Raw genomic sequence first — 20584 nt, 5'->3', positions numbered from 1 at the left:
GATAACCTAGATGAGTTCATAGCTTTGCCTTGATTAAACCTTGAACCTTAGTGTTCTTCTGTTTATCACTTATGTTTCAACAGGGCATTTCCATATCAGAAGGGATTCCAAGTAGAATCCCTTTGTCACATCTGCACCTGCTTACATGCAAGATTCCACTTCCCAGAATTCGCAGTGGCCTTCAAATATGGCTACCATGAACTACAACAACCATCGTGCACCTCACCACTCACAATTTCCAGAGTTCTAATCTCACACACCTGAACTCAACCACTTCAGTCACACAGCCACAGTATTTACTGTAAGGACTTTAGTTCTCTTAGTTCATTGTGAAATGTACATGCAGTCACTTGTGTTTGACTTTATCAAGCCTTCTATTGGTGGTCTGCTGATTCTGGTTTGTGTGTTTTGGGCTTCGCCTTTTGATATCGCTTCTGACATCCTGTCTGTGCCTTGCCTGAGCATTGCCTGTTTTTTTTTTTTATTTTGCTTTCTGCCTCACGATTTGGATTTGCCTGGATAAATACTCCTTCAGCTTATACGTCTGTCTGTCACTTGCGTTCCTGACACCCTTTAGGAAGCTAAGAACCTTTCAATATCTCAAGAATCCTTGAGAATTCATTTTTTTCTCAGAGTGCACTAAAGATCTCATCTCATCTCATTATCTCTAGCCGCTTTATCCTTCTACAGGGTCGCAGGCAAGCTGGAGCCTATCCCAGCTGACTACGGGCGAAAGGCGGGGTACACCCTGGACAAGTCGCCAGGTCATCACAGGGCTGACACATAGACACAGACAACCATTCACACTCACATTCACACCTACGGTCGATTTAGAGTCACCAATTAACCTAACCTGCATGTCTTTGGACTGTGGGGGAAACCGGAGCACCCGGAGGAAACCCACGCGGACACGGGGAGAACATGCAAACTCCACACAGAAAGGCCCTCGCCGGCCCCGGGGCTCGAACCCAGGACCTTCTTGCTGTGAGGCGACAGCGCTAACCACTACACCACCGTGCCGCCCCTGCACTAAAGATCACATCACATCACATTATCTCTAGCCGCTTTATCCTTCTACAGGGTCGCAGGCAAGCTGGAGCCTATCCCAGCTGACTACGGGCGAAAGGCGGGGTACACCCTGGACAAGTCGCCAGGTCATCACAGGGCTGACACATAGACACAGACAACCATTCACACTCACATTCACACCTACAGTCAATTTAGAGTCACCAGTTAACCTAACCTGCATGTCTTTGGACTGTGGGGGAAACCGGAGCACCCGGAGGAAACCCACGCGGACACGGGGAGAACATGCAAACTCCACACAGAAAGGCCCTCGCCGGCCCCGGGGCTCGAACCCAGGACCTTCTTGCTGTGAGGCGACAGCGCTAACCACTACACCACCGTGCCGCCTGCACTAAAGATGTCTGACAAAAAAACCCCAAAACCTAGTGGTTCTGTTATGTTGTAGGAGCATTTATTTATTTTGCTGGCATGGTTTGGGTCCACTTGTCCCCTTTAAGGAAAGTGCCATTGCAAATCAATACAAAGCTCTTCTGACAGGTTACCTTTTACCCTATAATGAAACATTTTTATCCTGTTGGGAGTTTTTCTTCCAGGATGACTCTGCCCCATCCACAAGACATGAGAACTCGCTGAACATTTTGATGAGTATAGAAATTATTTAAATCGTACGCTATGACCTTCACTGTCACCTGATCTCAAAGCAGTTGCATACTTGTAGGAGAGTTTAAGAGCGCAATGTTAGATGGCGCTCTCCACCACCATCATCGAAACACCATCATTCATTTGGAAGAGTGATGCTGATCCCTTCAGGACATTTCTGGAGATATGTAGAATTGATACCAAGGAGAGGCGGCACGGTGGCGTAGTGGTTAGCGCTGTCGCCTCACAGCAAGAAGGTCCGGGTTCGAGCCCCGTGGCTGACGAGGGCCTTTCTGTGCGGAGTTTGCATGTTGTCTGCGTGGGTTTCCTCCGGGTGCTCCGGTTTCCCCCACAGTACAACCTATTTTGTGCTGTTTAGTTGAACATTGAAGTTAACATTGAAGTTTTTACTTCACAGTCACACAGCCATAGTATTTAAGCACTTCAGTTCTCTTAAATTATTGTGAAGTATATGCTCAGTTCCTTGTGTCTGACTTTACCAAGCCTTCTGGTGATTCTGGTTTAACTTTTGTTTTGGGCTTTGCCTTTTGATGTTGCCTCTGAGGGGGCCTTTGGCCATGCATTGACGATAGAGGATTCAACCAGATCACAGTGAAATACCCTTATCCCCTACCTTTAGTTCCCCTAGCCTTTGAACAACTCGGATAAGCTAAAATGCTTACCAAGCTCGGCCTACGCAGTGCTTATAATCTGGTGTGCATCCATGAGAGTAATGAGTGGAAGACAGCTTTTCGCACCACCTCTGGTACAGTGTACTTTTCGCACCACCTCTGGTACAGTGTACAGTGTACTTTTCGCACCTCTTGACTGTATGAGTACAGTCAAGGAGGTCCAGTGTTTTCTAGGTTTCGCTGACTTCTACTGGAGGTTTATAAGAGGTTTCACCACCATTGCATCCTCACTTACTGTCTTGCTCAAAAAGGGGCCCCAAGCATCTTCAATGGAAGCAAGCTGCTGAAAAAGCCTTCTCACAGCTCAAGACAGCATTCATGTCTAGTCCCATCCTGAAACATCCTGATCCTACTCAGCCTTTCATTGTGGAAATTTACGCGTCTGAGTCCAGGGTCGGAGCAGTGCTGTCTCAGCATTTTGGTGAGAAGCCCAAGTTGCACCTTGTAACTTTCTTTTCCAAGAAGCTTACCTCCACAGAACAGAACTATGACATTTGGTAACCAGAAGCTTTTGGCCATCAACCTAGCACTTGAGGAGTGGCAACACTGGCTGGAGGAGGCAGCATATCTGTTCACCATTTTCACGGATCATAAAAATCTACAGTATAGTACCTGAAGACTGCTCAACGACTGAACTCTCATCAAGCCTGCTGGGCCCTCTTCACACATTTTCAGTTCACCATAGCCTACAGGCCTGGCTCCAAAAACACAAAAGTTGACTCCCTCTCCCAAATCTACCCATCCACAGCTACAGTCCAGGATCCAGAACCCATTATCCTTCCAGTATGCTTTGTGAAATCCTTGACAGGGGAGATTGACCAAGAACTTGCTCAAATCATGCCCTATTATGACCCTGCCAACTGCCCTGGGAATCATACCTATGACCTCAGAGGCCATTTGATCACCTGGGCACACATTACTACTGCCACTGGGCATCCAGGCATATACTAATTACTGTGAAATAGATACTGGTGGTCCAACATGCTGATAGATATCAACAGGCACATTTCTTCATGTTCAGTGTGTGCACAGGCTAAAGGGTCCCAGGTGCTTTCAGTAGGCCAACTCGTGCCACTTCCCAGGCCTCAGCGTCCCTGATCCCATATTGCCATAGACTTCATCACAGATATTCTTAAATCCCAAGGCAATACAGTCATGGTCATCATTGATCACTTTTCAAGATCATTAAAACTTATCCCTCTACCAGGCCTCCCTACAGCCTTTTGATTTTTAGCCAAACTCAATTTTTATCCATGTGTTCTGTTATTTTGGTATCCCAGATGATATAATCAGAGACTGAGGTTCCCAGTTTGTGCTTTGACTGTGGTCAAAGTTCATAGACAAACTGGGAGTTTCAGTGAGCTTGACTTCTGGTCATCACCCACAGTCAAATGGTCAAGTGAAAAGGGCCAACCAAGAAATTTGTGTTTTCTTAGGGTGTTCTGTGCCAAAAGCCACAGGGACTGGATGCAGTTTCTGCCATGGGATGAATATGCATAAGTTGGGTGGCAGAGTGAACTCTGTGTCACTCTGCCACCCAACTTATGCCCTTCTAATGCATACTCTGCTATCATCCTCCACTCTTCCCATGGGATGACTCTCCCACTGATTTACCCGCAGTCGGTGATCTGGTTCAAGTGCAATGAACAGGTGTGGGAGAGTGTCCACCAGCACTTACAGCAAGTGGTACAAAGGTACAAGCATTTCACTGACTGTCATAGAGGGGAAACCCCCCAGTATAACCCAGTTGACAGTGTGGCTATTAGCCAAGGACATCAGGAATCCCGTTAAAATTCTGCAATGCATCAACAATGTCCCTTATAAGCTGGACCTGCACAGACACCATAGACTCCTACCCACTTTCCATGTATCATGCCTGAAACCTGACATTCCAGGTCCCTTAGCCACCAATGTTCCCTCCACTTCTCTTCCTGCACTGCTCACCCTTGACGGTCAACCAGCCTACATCGTTCACGGCATCCTCAACTCTCACTGCAAAGGAGGTAGCTTGGAATATCTTGTCGAGTTGGAGAGCTACAGCCTTGAGGAGTGCTGCTGGGTCCCTGCTAAGGACATCTTAGACCCACTCCTTTGCTAAGAATTCCATGCCAAGCATCCTGATAAACCTGGCCCAACCTCCAGGGCCGCCCCCAAAAAAGTACCACTTCCTGAGTGGGTTCTTGGGTGGGGGGTCTGTCTCATCTGCACCTGCTTGCATGCAAGACTCCACTTCCCAGAATTCACAGCGGCCTTCAAATATGCCCCCCATGAACTACAACAACTATCATGGACCTCACTGCTCAGTCTCCAGAGTTCACATACACCTGGACTTGATCACTTCAGTTACATAGTTAAAGTATTTAAAGACTTCAGTCCACTTAGTTCATTGCAAAGTATATGCTCAGTTCCTTGTGTCTCACTTTACCAAGCCTTCTATTGTTCTGCTGATTCTGGTTTGACTTTTTTTTTTTTGTATTTTGGACTTTGCTTTTTGATATTGCCTCTGACATCCTGTTTGTGCCTCACCTGACCGTTGTCTGTTTTTTTTTTTTTTTAATTCTGCTTTCTGCCGCACGATTTGGATTTGCCTGAATAAACCATCTTTCAGCTTTTATATCTTTGTCACCTACATTCCTGACACCCTTTAGGAAGCAAAGAACCTTTCAGTAGTCAAAGAATCCTTGAGAAACAATTTTCTCTAAGAGTGCACTACAGATGTGTGACAAAAAAAAGTTGGTGGTTCTGTTATGCTATGGGGTAGTTATTTATTCTACTGGTATGGTTTGGGTCCACTTGTCCCCCTTTGAGGAAAGTACCACTGCAAATCAATACAAAGCTCTTCTGACTGGTTACTTTTACCCTATAATGAAACATTAATCGGCTAAAAGTAGCCAGTCAGAAAAGCTTTGTATTCCGCCCCCCATCCACAGGGCGTGAGAGCTCACTGAATGTTTTGATGAGTATAGAAATGATGTAAATTATATGTTATAACCTTCACTGTCACCAGATCTCAAACCAGTTGTATACTTGTGGGAGAATTTTAGAGTGCAATGTTAGATGGTGCTTTCCACCACCATCCTCAAAACATCACTATTGATTTGGAAGTATTGTTGACAACCCCCAGTACAGTTCTGAAGATGTGTAGATTTGATACCAAGGAGCATTGACATTTTTATGGTGGTTAGTGGTCTTACTAACACACTTTGTGTTGCCTTTTTCCTTTTGTCACCCATCTGTACTGTATATACAGTAAAATCTACTGATTGAAGACCATCTTTTGCTGTGCATAGTTTGTCAATTCCTTTTGACCCTGTCCATGATCCACTGCAGAACAGATATTTTAGTAGTGCATTTTACACTGGTACTAATGTATCTACTCTGTGGTGGTTGTTTAGGGGATCTTTCAATTGATGGATAGGGTAGATACTAGGTGGCAAACTTTACCTGGAGTCAGACAATATATTATATCCTCAAAGTGACCTAGATGGTAAGTGGACCTGATGAAATGGCCTCTACGTGAAGTTCTTCAAGGCTTTTTTGGATAGTTAAGGATTTGTTAGCGGGGGGGTTGTTTGTTTTGGGTTTTTTTTTCCCACTTCATTCTACTTATAACTATTTCTAAAAACCATGCTTAATGTTGTAAAAAAAAAAAAGTTCTAGATCTCTAGATGTAACCCTTATTATTTTTTTTTTTTTGTAAGATTGTGCACCAGGTCAAAGGGTTCCACATAGGTTTTTCTGAATAGTTCAAGGAAGAGCCAGTGGTATAAGAAGATCCATTTGAAAGTGATTAAACAATGATCCAAATAGTTCTTTTTACTATAGAGTGCCAATAAAATCCTTATCTGTTCCTGTTGAATACCCATGACTTGTGGAACCCACAAGAGCTGAAATGTACTTGTTTGGGATCTTTCACCATGTCTGTTCTACAACCCCGATTCCAAAAAAGTTGGGACAAAGTACAAATTGCAAATAAAAATGGAATGCAATGATGTGGAAGTTTCAAAATTCCATATGTTATTCAGAATATAACATAGATGACATATCAGATGTTTAAACTGAGAAAATGTATCATTTAAAGAGAAAAATTAGGTGATTTTAAATTTCATGACAACAACACATCTCAAAAAAGTTGGGACAAGGCCATGTTTACCACTGTGAGACATCCCCTTTTCTCTTTACAACAGTCTGTAAACGTCTGGGGACTGAGGAGACAAGTTGCTCAAGTTTAGGGATAGGAATGTTAACCCATTCTTGTCTAATGTAGGATTCTAGTTGCTCAACTGTCTTAGGTCTTTTTTGTCGTATCTTCCGTTTTATGATGCACCAAATGTTTTCTATGGGTGAAAGATCTGGACTGCAGGCTGGCCAGTTCAGTACCCGGACCCTTCTTCTATGCAGCCATGATGCTGTAATTGATGCAGTATGTGGTTTGGCATTGTCATGTTGGAAAATGCAAGGTCTTCCCTGAAAGAGACGTCATCTGGATGGGAGCATATGTTGCTCTAGAACCTGGATATACCTTTCAGCATTGATGGTGTCTTTCCAGATGTACCATATAAGCTGCCCATGCCACACGCATTAATGCAGCCCCATACCATCAGAGATGCAGGCTTCTGAACTGAGCGCTGATAACAACTTGGGTCGTCCTTCTCCTCTTTAGTCTGAATGACACGGCGTCCCTGATTTCCATAAAGAACTTCAAATTTTGATTCGTCTGACCACAGAACGGTTTTCCACTTTGCCACAGTCCATTTTAAATGAGCCTTGGCCCAAGGAAGACGTCTGCGCTTCTGGATCATGTTTAGATACCGTACGGCTTCTTCTTTGAACTATAGAGTTTTAGCTGGCAACGGCGGATGGCACGGTGAATTGTGTTCACAGATAATGTTCTCTGGAAATATTCCTGAGCCTATTTTGTGATTTCCAATACAGAAGCATGCCTGTATGTGATGCAGTGCCGTCTAATGGCCCGAAGATCACGGGCACCCAGTATGGTTTTCCGGCCTTGACCCTTACGCACAGAGATTCTTCCAGATTCTCTGAATCTTTTGATGATATTATGCACTGTAGATGATATGTTCAAACTCTTTGCAATTTTACACTGTCGAACTGGTGATCCTCTTCCCATCTTTACTTCCGAGAGCCGCTGCCACTCCAAGATGCTCTTTTTATACCCAGTCATGTTAATGACCTATTGCCAATTGACCTAATGAATTGCAATTTGGTCCTCCAGCTGTTCCTTTCTTGTACCTTTAACTTTTCCAGCCTCTTATTGCCCCTGTCCCAACTTTTTTGAGATGTGTTGCTGTCATGAAATTTCAAATGAGCCAATATTTGGCATGAAATTTCAAAATGTCTCACTTTCGACATTTGATATGTTGTCTATGTTCTATTGTGAATACAATATCAGTTTTTGAGATTTTTAAATTATTGCATTCCGTTTTTATTTACAATTTGTACTTTGTCCCAACTTTTTTGGAATCGGGGTTGTAGGTTTCTACATAGAAGCTTTAAGAGTTCCTTAAGAATATCAAAGAAAAACTTTGTGTTGCTAGGATCCTTTTTTTTAATAAGAATGTATTATTTGACACTGGGGGTAATAAATCTAGAACCCTTGCAGAATCTTTGGTTGTCCCTCTGAGGGAACCTTTAGAGTTTCAGTGTAAAGTGTTTTATCAATGATACATTTTTTAAGTGAACTGTAGGGATTTATTACAAGAATAGTTGTATTTGTTAAGAAATGTGTTTTTAAAGGTGTTAAACAGCTAGGTGGAACCATTTCTTCCAAGAATGTATGATTTGATGCAAAAAAGATATTGATAAACCTTACAACCCTTGAAGGATCTTGTCGCTCTGGGGGAACCTTTTAGAAATTCTGTGCAGGACCCTGCAATTGAGTGTTTATCAAAGAGGAATGGTTTTAAAGAAGAACTGAAGTCATTTTTAAACTTGCTTTAATAACGTGTTATTCAATTACGTTTCGGTTTTAGTAACCTTATATCGTGACTCGTATTGGCAACTAATTGCAATTAAATATTATATTTATCGGCCTATTCGGTTTTTAGCAATGTTGGATTTAGTTCGTTTGGTCCACGGCAGGCATCACTTATCCGCACGATCTTCACGAGACTTCGAAACGTTTAGTGTCAGCCAGGTGTCAGTGCCGCCATTTTGAAAACTGTTTTCCAAATGAAATATTGCACAAAAATGAGTTTAAATGACGATTACTGCATACTTTTTTCAAACTTTCCTGACTGCTATCAAAACAAAAAAAAACTTCCGGCTTGATTACATCAGCATTCGAAAGAGAATGCACACGTCTTTTGACAACGTTGGCAGATGTTGGTCACTTTGATTTCCGCTGTACGTTTTACTTCCGTCCTACGATGTCTCACACAGGTCTCAACGAATCTCGTTTACGGCCATTGCTTTGGCATGTGGACTGATATTACATAGCATATTTCAAACACTCATAACTTGCTATGGCAGTGACAAAATAGCTAGTTCTCCTTTTAGGAAGCTATGAACCCTAAACTATATAAAGAAGCATGAGAGCGTAGCTTAAAGCAATTCTACTTTCGCTGAAAGGAAAACTATTTATTGTTTGGTTCTACATAGATCATGGACAATATATAATGGACTTTTTTCTTCTAAGAGTGCATTATTAGACACACTCAGGGAAAAAAAGAATATATTAGTCTTTAATAGCTCTTCTTTTTTTTTGTCCCTGTGGGGAAACTTTAGACATTCTATGTCGATTTGTAACAGTGTTTATCTTTAAGAAAGGGCTGTAAATAGAAGCTTTTAGGAAGTTAAAACCCTTTAACCCCTTAAAGGTTTTGGTTTAGAATATGTGTATTTGGAAAATAATGTTTTTAAACAGGGTGTTTCCTCAAGGAATAATGGGATGTTTAAGGGTTCTAGTTCCTAAAGAAGTTCTACTTGAAAGCATTTCTGAAAGTAAAAATCCCCCAGGGAAACAAACTCAAGAACGCTGTCTGGTGCTAGATGAAATGTTTTCTTGTCAAAAAAAAAAAAAATGGATGCAAAAAGTATTTTGTATTATGAAGAAAAGTATCTTTTTTTTTTTTTTAGATTTGGGAGGTACAGTATGTCATATGCCTTTCAAGACTAGTTCAGACAGATTGTTATGTAATATGTTTTGAGAGAAGCCTTATACTTTATATCATCCAACCTGAAGCACACTGAAGCAGCATGTTGTGATGTAAAGTGTTGTGAAAAGTGCTTTCTATCTAATCCATTTCCGTCTTAAATCTGCTTTGAACACATCAATAATTCATGGTCTCCTGACACATTTAAATGTGTTTACTTCATCTATAAGGGTCTAAATTAAAGGTACATTTCATTAGATATAGGTATTTTAGTTTAGAGCCAGACAGAATGTCAGCTAATGATAATTAATTACACAGCCGGTACAACGCTGAGGATTCTTTGGCTCAGGCTGCACTTCCTGATTTAAACAGTCCCTGATGACGAGTTCATGCAAAATGTTTACTGAGTGCAAAGCACAGGCCTGTATATTAAAAAGTTGCAGAAATGATACTTTCCAACCTCATCTAAGAAAGCAAAAAATAAGTTGACTTGAAAGAGGAGTTCATATTCAGCTCTGTGCTCCAATCACACATATCCCATATAACCCAGGCTCTCAATCCTGAAAAGCATAGAACCTGGCAATGATGACTGACTGGAAAGCCCGTGCTGGAGAAAGATAACAGGGCTTCACAGAGGCAGTTCTGAGGGAAAGAAGCAGTGAGTGTAGCCAATTAATATTAATTCACCAGGAAGGCTGAATTAGCAGAACGTTTTTATTTCACTTTTCCTATTTTCTCACTTTTCCTACTACTCTGGACTTCTCAGTTTGTCTGGCCATCTATACAGCTCAATAAATTGTATCTTTTCAGGATATAAATACATGTCACTTTTCTTTTGTACCTTTACTTAAAGGGCATATCACGGGTAAATTCAGGAGCAAGATCAATGTAATTCTCCTATTTTATATAAAATTTTGCTCAAATATCTGTAACATTCTGCATTCTCTGCAATTTTTTTTTACCTAACGCAATACCAGAAAAATTCAGTTGAAATCAAGTCATTTGAGGCGAATTGGTCCGCCTCTGAAAAAACTTTGCATTTGGATTTCCCGGGAAACGTTGATTTTCGCGACGTCATCTGCGGGACGCCTCCCTCTGAATCCTACGTCAGTGCTGGTTTGTTTATGAGAAAACAAACCAGCCTGGCGGTTTTCTGCAAATTTCTTCGTTATCGCGTAATTATTAAAATGGTGAACAGATGTATCGTAGGAGGGTGTAGCAACACCAATCATGATGGGATTAGTACTTATCGTTTCCCAAAAGACCGGACAATGAGAGAGAAATGGGAGCGCTTGGTGTACACAGGCTGTGCACTGAAACTGCGAAGCTCGCGCAGCCTGCTGGCGCTTCCGCAGGCAACGTCACGAATCTGGCTCCAGACTCCCTTGGGATTTTTCCAGACGCGTTTTATTTTATTTTTTTCTGCTGTAGACAGATGGCCCTGTGCAAAATTACCCTTCTGGATGAGTGTGTAAAGGGACATACTTTCATATTAAAAAAAAAACACGAAATTGGTCCAGAATATGCACTTTAACATCCTGAAAGGATATAGTGTATATTTTAGAGTTATTCACAGTACTTAATTGGGGACCCTAAGAACCACTGTTGTACTTTCAAGGATACTTTTGCATTGCAACTTTGAGAAGAAATGTTCTTTTTATCTGAAACCATTTGTGCGTCTGACTATATTAGCTTAAAAAACTTATAAATGGGCTATTTTCCAGCTACAGTGGCTTAATTTCTTGCATTTTGTCTATTCTGGGATAATCCTCATTAACCAACAAACAGGCCTGCTATCTGATCTTATCTAATCTGCTACATTTAAAGCTGCAGTTTGTGATATTTAAACATGTGTCCAGACAAAATCATATATTTCCAAAAATAAGCATATTATTTAAAAATACACACTGTTATTTGTAAATATTGTCACTCATGAGATGTAACTAAAATATTTATTTCTTTTGCATTTTTCTGGCCCTTAAATGACTTTCCACTCTTCTCAGAACAGAGTTGCTCATGTCTGCCATCTTTCCATTTAAAGGCAGCATATTTTCAGTCAAGTTAGTGGGGTCAGATATGATGGGATTGAAGGCATGAAAGTCAGCCTTCTCAACACTTAGAAAGTTACGCTTTAATCTGTAGTCATTACACTTAAAAGTGTACATTTTTACATTTATGTTTACGCCTTTATAATGTTTACATTATTATTTATGTGTCATTCAAGACCACACATTGTTGCAGCTTTATTATTTATTGTAAAGCCACTAAAGGATGTCATACTTTTCTCCAGATTGTGATTAAGTATGGAATAAAACATGACAAGATATGCTTTTACAAGAACATAATGAACAGTGGGGTGGTGTGATGTTGCCTGATGTTACATGGAGTTATTGTTCCCACACTGAAGTTTTATTCCTCGTATACCTCAGTAATTTGCCAGTGCTACCAGTGGTTTATTTGTAGAACTAGACATAGTATTTTTTATTCATTTATGCTTACATTTAATTTTGTAACTTATGGTATAGCAGCTATAAACCTTTGGTCCCTCATCAGCTTCTCTTTGTCTCTCTTGACATTTAATAAGACAGTGTTAGAGTGATAGCAAAGGACAAAGTCCTTGGTCCAGAAGACTGTCAAAAAAACGTAACCTCTGACACTGAAGGCTCCATCCATAATGTTCAGTAAAAGCCTCTTGACAGAACACTGCACCATATCAATGATTACACACTGTTTTTTTCGGTTTCTTTGGAGTGTCCCTATGTAAGCTGTTACTATACGTAAGGAAATGTATAGCTCAAATTAAAGGGGAAATTAAATAGGAACACAGAATTATTATGTAACCTAAATAGGAACAAGTCCATCCACAGAAATTAGTGATAAATAGGTGTCTGTAATTAGACCATTGTGAAACTCCTCATACTGCACAGTCAAAAAAAATTCTGTTGTAACTTCCCTAAGTTAGATATGAGATTAATTTAGATATGAGCTTAGGTAACAAAAAGCAAGGGATCCAGGGACCGAAATCATGAGAAAAGACAAACATTGAGTCACAAATCTTCATAACATACACATGAATTCCTAAAACTAGAAAATACTGAAAACACAAAAAACATGAAAGGAATGGATGGATTGAGTTACTGTTGTAATCAGTTAGAAGCCTGAGCCTATACAGCATAGTGGCAGTAGATTTCAATAGAGGAAACGACTTATGCAAAGGAACATATACAGAAAACAATCAAAAACCACCTAGGTTATCACAATGATTACATGGAAATGTGTTACTTGTGTATTTGTCTGGAAGTTCTTGTGCTGCGTCGAAGATGAGCTTGCAACTAGAGTGTTTAAAGATTTCTTGAGGTTGTAGGAGTTCTGTGAGTCTCGTGGCTAAAGTGTCTTGCAAAGTGAATCTTTGTGTTGCAGCTGGAAATTCATAGAATGGGTCAGTGAGGCCTCCATTAAACAAAGATCTCAAAGTTTCTTGAATGGTTAATCTTGATGTTGGAGCTGGAAGCGGTGCATTCTCAGAGTGTAGGTTCGTATCGATGGAAAGCAACGAAGCACTCCAAGTTTCTTGAATTGCAGTTTGGACGTTCATAGATGGTAAACATGAAGAGTTCAGAGTTTCTGAGCATGCATGATAGTTTTGTTGCAAGCTTGTCATGCATATTAAATTATGCAAAATATCAATCTGGCCAATGGGCTTTTGGCCTCCCCCTTTGGGAGGTGGTCTTGGGGAATGTGATCCATACATTCCAGAGGCACAATTTTGTAAAATTAGTTAATTCTAAAACTCATCCATAATGCCAATTCCATATCAGATTAAAACTGGGAAGAGTTAGAGCTTCACAGCAACATCAAACACACTTAAATATTTTCTATCCACTCGCAAATGATTAGTTATTCTGCATAAACATGCTTATTAAATTAAAAATAGGTGAAATGCATTCACATGAATTAAAATACAGATTGTCATAACCTTTAGATGAACATCCAGATGAATAATACACATTAGTTTGGCAAGAAGTCCATTCTTAAACACAATCCTATATATAGAAACGATATTAGAACAAGCTTTTGCTATGAACCTGTCAGAGCTGCTGTTTATAAAATTAAATCACCACCTCCTGACCAATCAGAAGGCTGGGGTTTATGTACTGCATAATTGTGGTGTACGTGTAATTGCTCTAGATGTATTCACGTTATTTTATGGACAGTTGATATTTTTGCTGCGTGGGTGCAGGTTTGCTCAAGGGCGCAATGGCAGTATCAGAACATTAACAGGATCTTAACGGCTCATATTGCACTTAAGACCTCATGGACCAAAGGCAAATATTCTCACTATATTTCCACCGCCCACTCAGTCTTCTGTACATTTAGATTCTTTGAAAAATTATGTCCCTATATCAAAGAAAGTCTTTCCATGGTGTAAACTTTTTTTAATCACTTTTAAGTAGGGGCGGCATGGTGGTGTAGTGGTTAGCACTGTCGCCTCACAGCAAGAAGGTCCGGGTTCGAGCCTCGTGGCCGGCGAGGGCCTTTCTGTGTGGAGTTTGCATGTTCTCCCTGTGTCCGCGTGGGTTTCCTCCGGGTGCTCCCCTTTCCCCCACAGTCCAAAGACATGCAGGTTAGGTTAACTGGTGACTCTAAATTGACCGTAGGTGTGAATGTGAGTGTGAATGGTTGTCTGTGTCTATGTGTCGGCCCTGTAATGACCTGGCGACTTGTCCAGGGTGTACCCCGCCTTTCGCCCGTAGTCAGCTGGGATAGGCTCCAGCTTGCCTGCGACCCTGTAGAACAGGATAAAGCAGCTACAGATAATGAGATGAGATGAGACTTTTAAGTAGTACAGCTCTTCCTGTTTACCACTGGTCGTCTTTCTGTTGAAATGCATAACATGGCCCAATTTCTGTCTTTTCCAGTGTGTAAACATGTGGTTTTGTATATCTTTGTTTATAAGTCCTCTAAAATAACAATGCTCTAAAGCACCAAACACGTAATAATAAGATTAGAGTTTCAACTTCATGCTAGCATTGTTTGTATGTTTAAAAAAATGCCAGATGGAAGACACAAGCTCCAAAAACTTTGCCTCTAAAAGTGGATGTTGTGCAGATGAGCAGTGTAGGATGAACAGGTTTTCAGTTTTGTGTTACAGCATAAAATGTTATGCAGTCGTTCTAAGGAAGTGCTGTCCTGTACATTTCAGCTGTTGTATTTAACCACAGGAAGCATATGTTTGTGTGGTGTGTGTGTGACTTTGTTCCTCATTCAGCAATGAATAATTTTATTTTTCCCCTTAAGGATGCACCAAAAATATGTTCAACTGGATAAGTAATTATGCAGAATATTTTAACTTATTGTTTCTGTTGTTTTGTGCGAGTTATCGATTACCTGTTCAAATCGAACATGCAAAGTACAATTGAATAACCCAGTTTTTTGTTTGTTTTTTTTAAATTGTCATCTATTGCTATATTAAGCAGGGGCGGCACGGTGGTGTAGTGGTTAGCACTGTTGCCTCACAGCAAGAAGGTTCTGGGTTCGAGCCCAGCGGCCGGCAAGGGCCTTTCTGTGCGGAGTTTGCATGTTCTCCCCGTGTCCGTGTGGGTTTCCTCCGGGTGCTCCGGTTTCCCCCACAGTCCAAAGACATGCAGGTTAGGTTAATTGGTGGCTCTAAATTGACCGTAGGTGTGAATGTGAATGGTTGTTTGTCTCTATGGGTGTACCCCACCTCTTGCCCATAGTCAGCTGGGATAGGCTCCAGCTTGCCTGCGACCCTGTAGAACAGAATAAGCGGCTACAGATGATGGATGGATGCTATATTAAGCATGATTCCCATGTCGTCAAGAAGTGGAAAGTGCCAGACATGTGTAGATGTACTTTTGAGACATCATTAAAGCTTATTGTTGATATTAGTCATAGGACACACAGATGAACAATTCAGAGAGACATGGAGAAATGATAAGCTGTAAGAAAAAGTCAATAAATTCCTCATCATTCTTTTTAAATGTCAAAATACGCTCAGCAATAGCATGAGTTAATGAATTTAGTTTATGGAACAGTGAATTTCTAACCTAATATCTGTTTCCCTGTACTGAGAAAAAAATGAAATGATGTTGAGACAGTCAGTAAATATTAGGCACTTGTTTTATGTGTTCACAATTTTTTTTTTCCTGGAATGATTTCTTAAATTCCTCAGTCAATTTTTTTTTTTGTGATGCTCAAAATCTATCTAATTCATATTTTTAGAGATGGAACTATTTATTTGGGGTTGGGTTTTAGCAACTTCATCAACATGACTCCAAATAAAACATCAAAATGGATCAATTATGGCCTGATGATGCTACAAAACTCTGAGGAAAGTGTATAACTTTTCAAAAACCATGACAGGTTCTTCAGTTGTCCCTCTAGGGGAACCTTTAAAGGTTCTATGTAGAATGCCGTGAGAGGTGTTGATGTTCCAAGTGGATTTTTTTTGGAAACTAATAACCCTTAATATTCTAATGAACCCTTCAAGAACCATGTCTGTTTCGTAAGACTGTTGAATTTGTTTTATAAGGTCACATTCTTTAAACATTTGTTGACAATTTAATAACTGCCCTTATCCTTCCCGTGAGTTTTGTGTTATTTTCTCAGTACAAGGAAATGTCAAAATGCGTGAACAAGATCACTATGTGGCTCACCATGCGATAAAATGTGATGGGTAGAGGTTAGGTTAAAAATGCTACCGTATTCCATTTATGTAAAGAATAAAACACTTGGGGTGTGCTTTTATAGGAAAATAATCAGTGAACAGATTGTGTAATTGGCCTGGTGCAAAGCAAAGTTACTGTTAACACTCTGGATAGGATTATTTTCCAATAATAGCAAGTCCTTAACATGATCTTATACCACAGTAATTTGCCTACTTTTTTGCTGATTTAAGAACAACAGATTTTATCCATTTATAGTTCATGTTTTGGAACATTCAACAAAACAAGTTAGTTCCTGTTATCACCGATGATGCAAAGCTCTGACGCTGGAGATTCATGTTTTTGATCACGGCTGCAAGCATTTCTTGTGGTGCATCACCACTGTTAGTAGTGTGTTATCTTAATTTAAATGTGCACAGTCTGGTACTAGGCGGCACAGTGGTGTAGTGGTTAGCGCTGTCGCCTCACAGCAAGAAGGTCCGGGTTCGAGCCCCGTGGCCGGCGAGGGCCTTTCTGTGCGGAGTTTGCATGTTCTCCCCGTGTCCGCATGGGTTTCCTCCGGGTGCTCCGGTTTCCCCCACAGTCCAAAGACATGCAGGTTAGGTTAACCGGTGACTCTAAATTGACCGTAGGTGTGAATGTGAATGGTTGTCTGTGTCTATGTGTCAGCCCTGTGATGACCTGGCGACTTGTCCAGGGTGTACCCCACCTTTCGCCCGTAGTCAGCTGGGATAGGCTCCAGCTTGCCTGTGACCCTGTAGAAGGATAAAGCGGCTAGAGATAATGAGATGAATGAGATGAGACAGTCTGGTACTAGACTTAGTGAGAGAAGTCGTCTTGTGCATTGAATTTTCATTTTCAGAACCCCACGTTGAGCATGTTTCTCTCTCCTTCTTCCTAAGACCCAGTAGCCAGTGGTTCAAGCCTTGGGACAGGGGCCATCGTGGGCATTCTCCTCGTGGTTTTCATCCTGCTGCTTGTCGGCGTGGACGTCACCTGCTACTTCCTCAACAAATGTGGCCTGCTCATGTGCATCGCCGTCAAATTCTGTGGCAAGCCCGACCCCTCCACCAAGGGCAAGGACATTGAAGAGGGCAAGGCAGCTTTCACGTGAGAACTTAATTTCTTTGCTTCCTTCCGTTTTATTTTGATGTGTGTGACAGGCACTGCACCATCCATCAGAACTCCTCTTTCACTACCAGCTCCATCAGATCTGTAGGAAAACTCATAACAGGCCTGATTGGAGCTTACCTGATTCTGTAAATGACAATAATGGCAGTAATGGCATGGACTGCTCATTCAGAGCTGAGAGCATTGCACCGTGATGCAGGTTACAATAAGAATGTCACAGACGTAAAATCACTATCATTAACGGTTACTGTGAATGATTTGTAAATGGTAGAATTCTCACTGTGCCAAAACCCCAAGAATGTGATGATATCTTGTAAAAAATTTTTCCAAGAACCTGGATCACATCTTGAGTATATCTCGAGATTTTTTTTTTTGACAATGCCGTGATCAGAGAGTACCCAACATGGATTTCATCATATATGGGTCATAGTTTGAAATATCCAAGCAAAACCATCTCTGGATTCTGCCATATTTTCCATGGCGTCTGTATGAGCTCAGTGTAGAATGATATTATAACCAGTGTATTAAAGGACATCTTATCTTTTATAACCTCTGAAGCCTCAAAACAGGGAAGAACAGTATTATAAAGAAATCGCCCAGGCTGACCTGAGATAAAAGTTGGTGTTGTTTCATGCTAATCACATTGCTAGGATTTGAAAAGTGAACTGACTTCAGGAAATCAGCGATATGCCTGAAAATAAGCTAGAAAAAAAAACTAATTAAAAAAAAAAAAGTGACTAACCCTACTTACAAATTTTAGGTGAGTTAAATGTTTGAGTTTCTTTTTGCTTTCTGGAACTACTGAGTTTTCTGTGTTCTCAGAACATTTTTGAAAATGTATGTCTCAAGTCTCATACATAATACATCTTGTCTTTGAGTGTGTACACTACCGTTCAAAAGTTTGGGGTCACCCAGACAAGTTTGTGTTTTCCATGAAAAGTCACACTTTGATTTACCACCATAAGTTGTAAAATGAATAGAAAATATAGTCAAGACTTTTTTCTGGCCATTTTGAGCATTTAATCGACCCCACAAATGTGATGCTCCAGAAACTCAATCTGCTCAAAGGAAGGTCAGTTTTATAGCTTCTCTAAAGAGCTCAACTGTTTTCAGCTGTGCTAACATGATTGTACAAGGGTTTTCTAATCATCCATTAGCCTTCTGAGGCAATGAGCAAACACATTGTACCATTAGAACACTGGAGTGAGAGTTGCTGGAAATGGGCCTCTATACACCTATGGAGATATTGCACCAAAAACCAGACATTTGCAGCTAGAATAGTCATTTACCACATTAGCAATGTATAGAGTGGATTTCTGATTAGTTTAAAGTGATCTTCATTGAAAAGAACAGTGCTTTTCTTTCAAAAATAAGGACATTTCAAAGTGACCCCAAACTTTTGAATGGTAGTGTATATCATACCTGGACTTTTTGTATGGTAGAAACACTTCAAAAAAATCAGAAGTAACAGGTCACCATGTGGTAACTCATGTTATTGAACCACATCAGGAAAACGTCCATAGAACAAACTTCGTGTAAAACATTAACACAGAAAAGACATATATTGTTATATACTGTACTCTTTGTCCAACTCTCTAATGTTCTTTTATTGGTGTAACTAATTGGCATAAATAAAGACAAGTCAGATCTGAACAAACAGGGGGCCTTGAGGTGCTATATAGAGAATATTCATTGAGCTAATGACGAGTCCAAAAAAAGTGGAAGCAGGACACAATGTTGTTAAGCAACTTCTGTGTTCATTTGTGACACTGCAGCCGATCCCAGATTAGGGGAGAGTGGGGAGACTTGGGACAGTTTGTATTCCCATAAATGAATTTCAACCACTTGGGTTTTAGATTACATCAGAAGTTAAATGTTGCCCCTTAGAGTAACCAACTTCCTTTGGAGCCATGAAGCCTAGGTGTTTTATTTTTGTTCCATGTCTCCCCACTGTGTCCCAAGTCTCCCAACATAATGTCTCATGTTTCCCCTCAATGTCTCATGTCTTCCCGTAAAAAATAATGACAAAGAATGAAGCCTGAAGGCCAGTACATGCGACAAACTGCGAAACTAATGTTCTGGCACATGGGTATAGTAAATCTTCTCTAATACAATATGAAATGTGATGCTACCTGCAAACAATTTCACAAAATCTACAAAACCTGAAAACTTGTCCCAAGTCTCACCGCTCTCCCCTACTTCATACCAACTGTTAAAAGGCATCAGAACGCAAAAACAGAAGAACAACCAGACTTGAACCAAAATACCATAATGCTAAAACAATGACTGCAGGTCATAAACATAGATGTAGATATTACTGACGTGGGGTAGGTTTCCCAAAAGCATCATAGCACAAAGATAATCATTAAATGGTAGAGCGAGCATCACAATGAATGCTCTCTCTCTCCTAGTTAAGATGCTCTTAGCATTAAGAGGCTTTTGGGAAACCCACCCCTGAATGGACTTCTTTCTGTTTTTGGTAATCCTAATTTTATTTTATTTTTTATTTTCTGAGATACAGGAGTTTTCACAAAGAACAGAATCTGGTCAATTGCTGGGTTTCACGTGATGTCACATCCGCCTCATTAGTTACTCAAAACTTTAGCTGGTGGTCTACCAAAGCTCAGTTGACAAAGCGTTTGTACGAAGAAGGTGCATTGCTCGCATGAAAAATGCCTTACGCTTGCGTTGGTTTAGGTTGTTTGAATCAATCAAACCATGAAACTGAAAAGCTTCTTCAGGGTTCCCCGTCAACTAATTAAAAAAAAGGGTGAACAACCACAGGATTTCACAAAAAGATGTCGAGAAAGGTGGCTTTTGAACCTCTCACTGAAATCGAAGGGAGTCGAGTCAAAGCATGCTCGAGTTTGCAGTGATCACTTGGTGAAAGGTTTGTATATTCCTCTCAGCTATGGCCTTAGTGTTTTCCAAGTACTTTTCTTGCTACATGTCATTATTTTACAGTACCTCTTTAGTCACAAAGCGCTAAAGTCCCCAGCTGTTTCTTTGTTTACTCCTCACGCCTCACAAAGTCCATATGCGCAAAGGTCGCGACAAAATTCTTACCCAGCCGTACAGTTACAATGCGCCGTGATCACTTCTCCGCCTTGTTTAACTAAGATCCAGGTCTTTAAAGGGGTTTCTGATGATCTTTGTGAATGATTTACCTGAGAACACAAGTGAGAATCAAGCGAACTGTTGTTTGTTTACACTTCAACTTGCAGCGCTTTGTTGTAAAGACGCGAACCAAAAGCTTAAAAAACATACTTCCACGGGCAAAAACAATACAGGATTC

At 40.6% G+C, this 20584-nt stretch overlaps 1 protein-coding gene across 3 annotated transcripts in view; it reads left to right on the top strand.

Annotated features, from left to right (window-relative positions):
* The window catches only part of ncam1a (neural cell adhesion molecule 1a), a 780402-nt gene that overhangs the window by 732039 nt on the left and 27779 nt on the right, over positions 1-20584 (top strand). For all 3 annotated transcript variants that reach the window (XM_060936138.1, XM_060936137.1, XM_060936141.1), the window contains one exon: positions 17061-17268. In XM_060936138.1, the coding sequence (XP_060792121.1) occupies positions 17061-17268 (208 nt within the window). The remainder of the gene's footprint in view (positions 1-17060; positions 17269-20584) is intronic.

The sequence above is a fragment of the Neoarius graeffei genome, chromosome 12 (assembly GCF_027579695.1).
Source record: "Neoarius graeffei isolate fNeoGra1 chromosome 12, fNeoGra1.pri, whole genome shotgun sequence".
NCBI lineage: Eukaryota > Metazoa > Chordata > Actinopteri > Siluriformes > Ariidae > Neoarius > Neoarius graeffei.
This window is presented reverse-complemented; position numbering and strand designations above follow the sequence as displayed.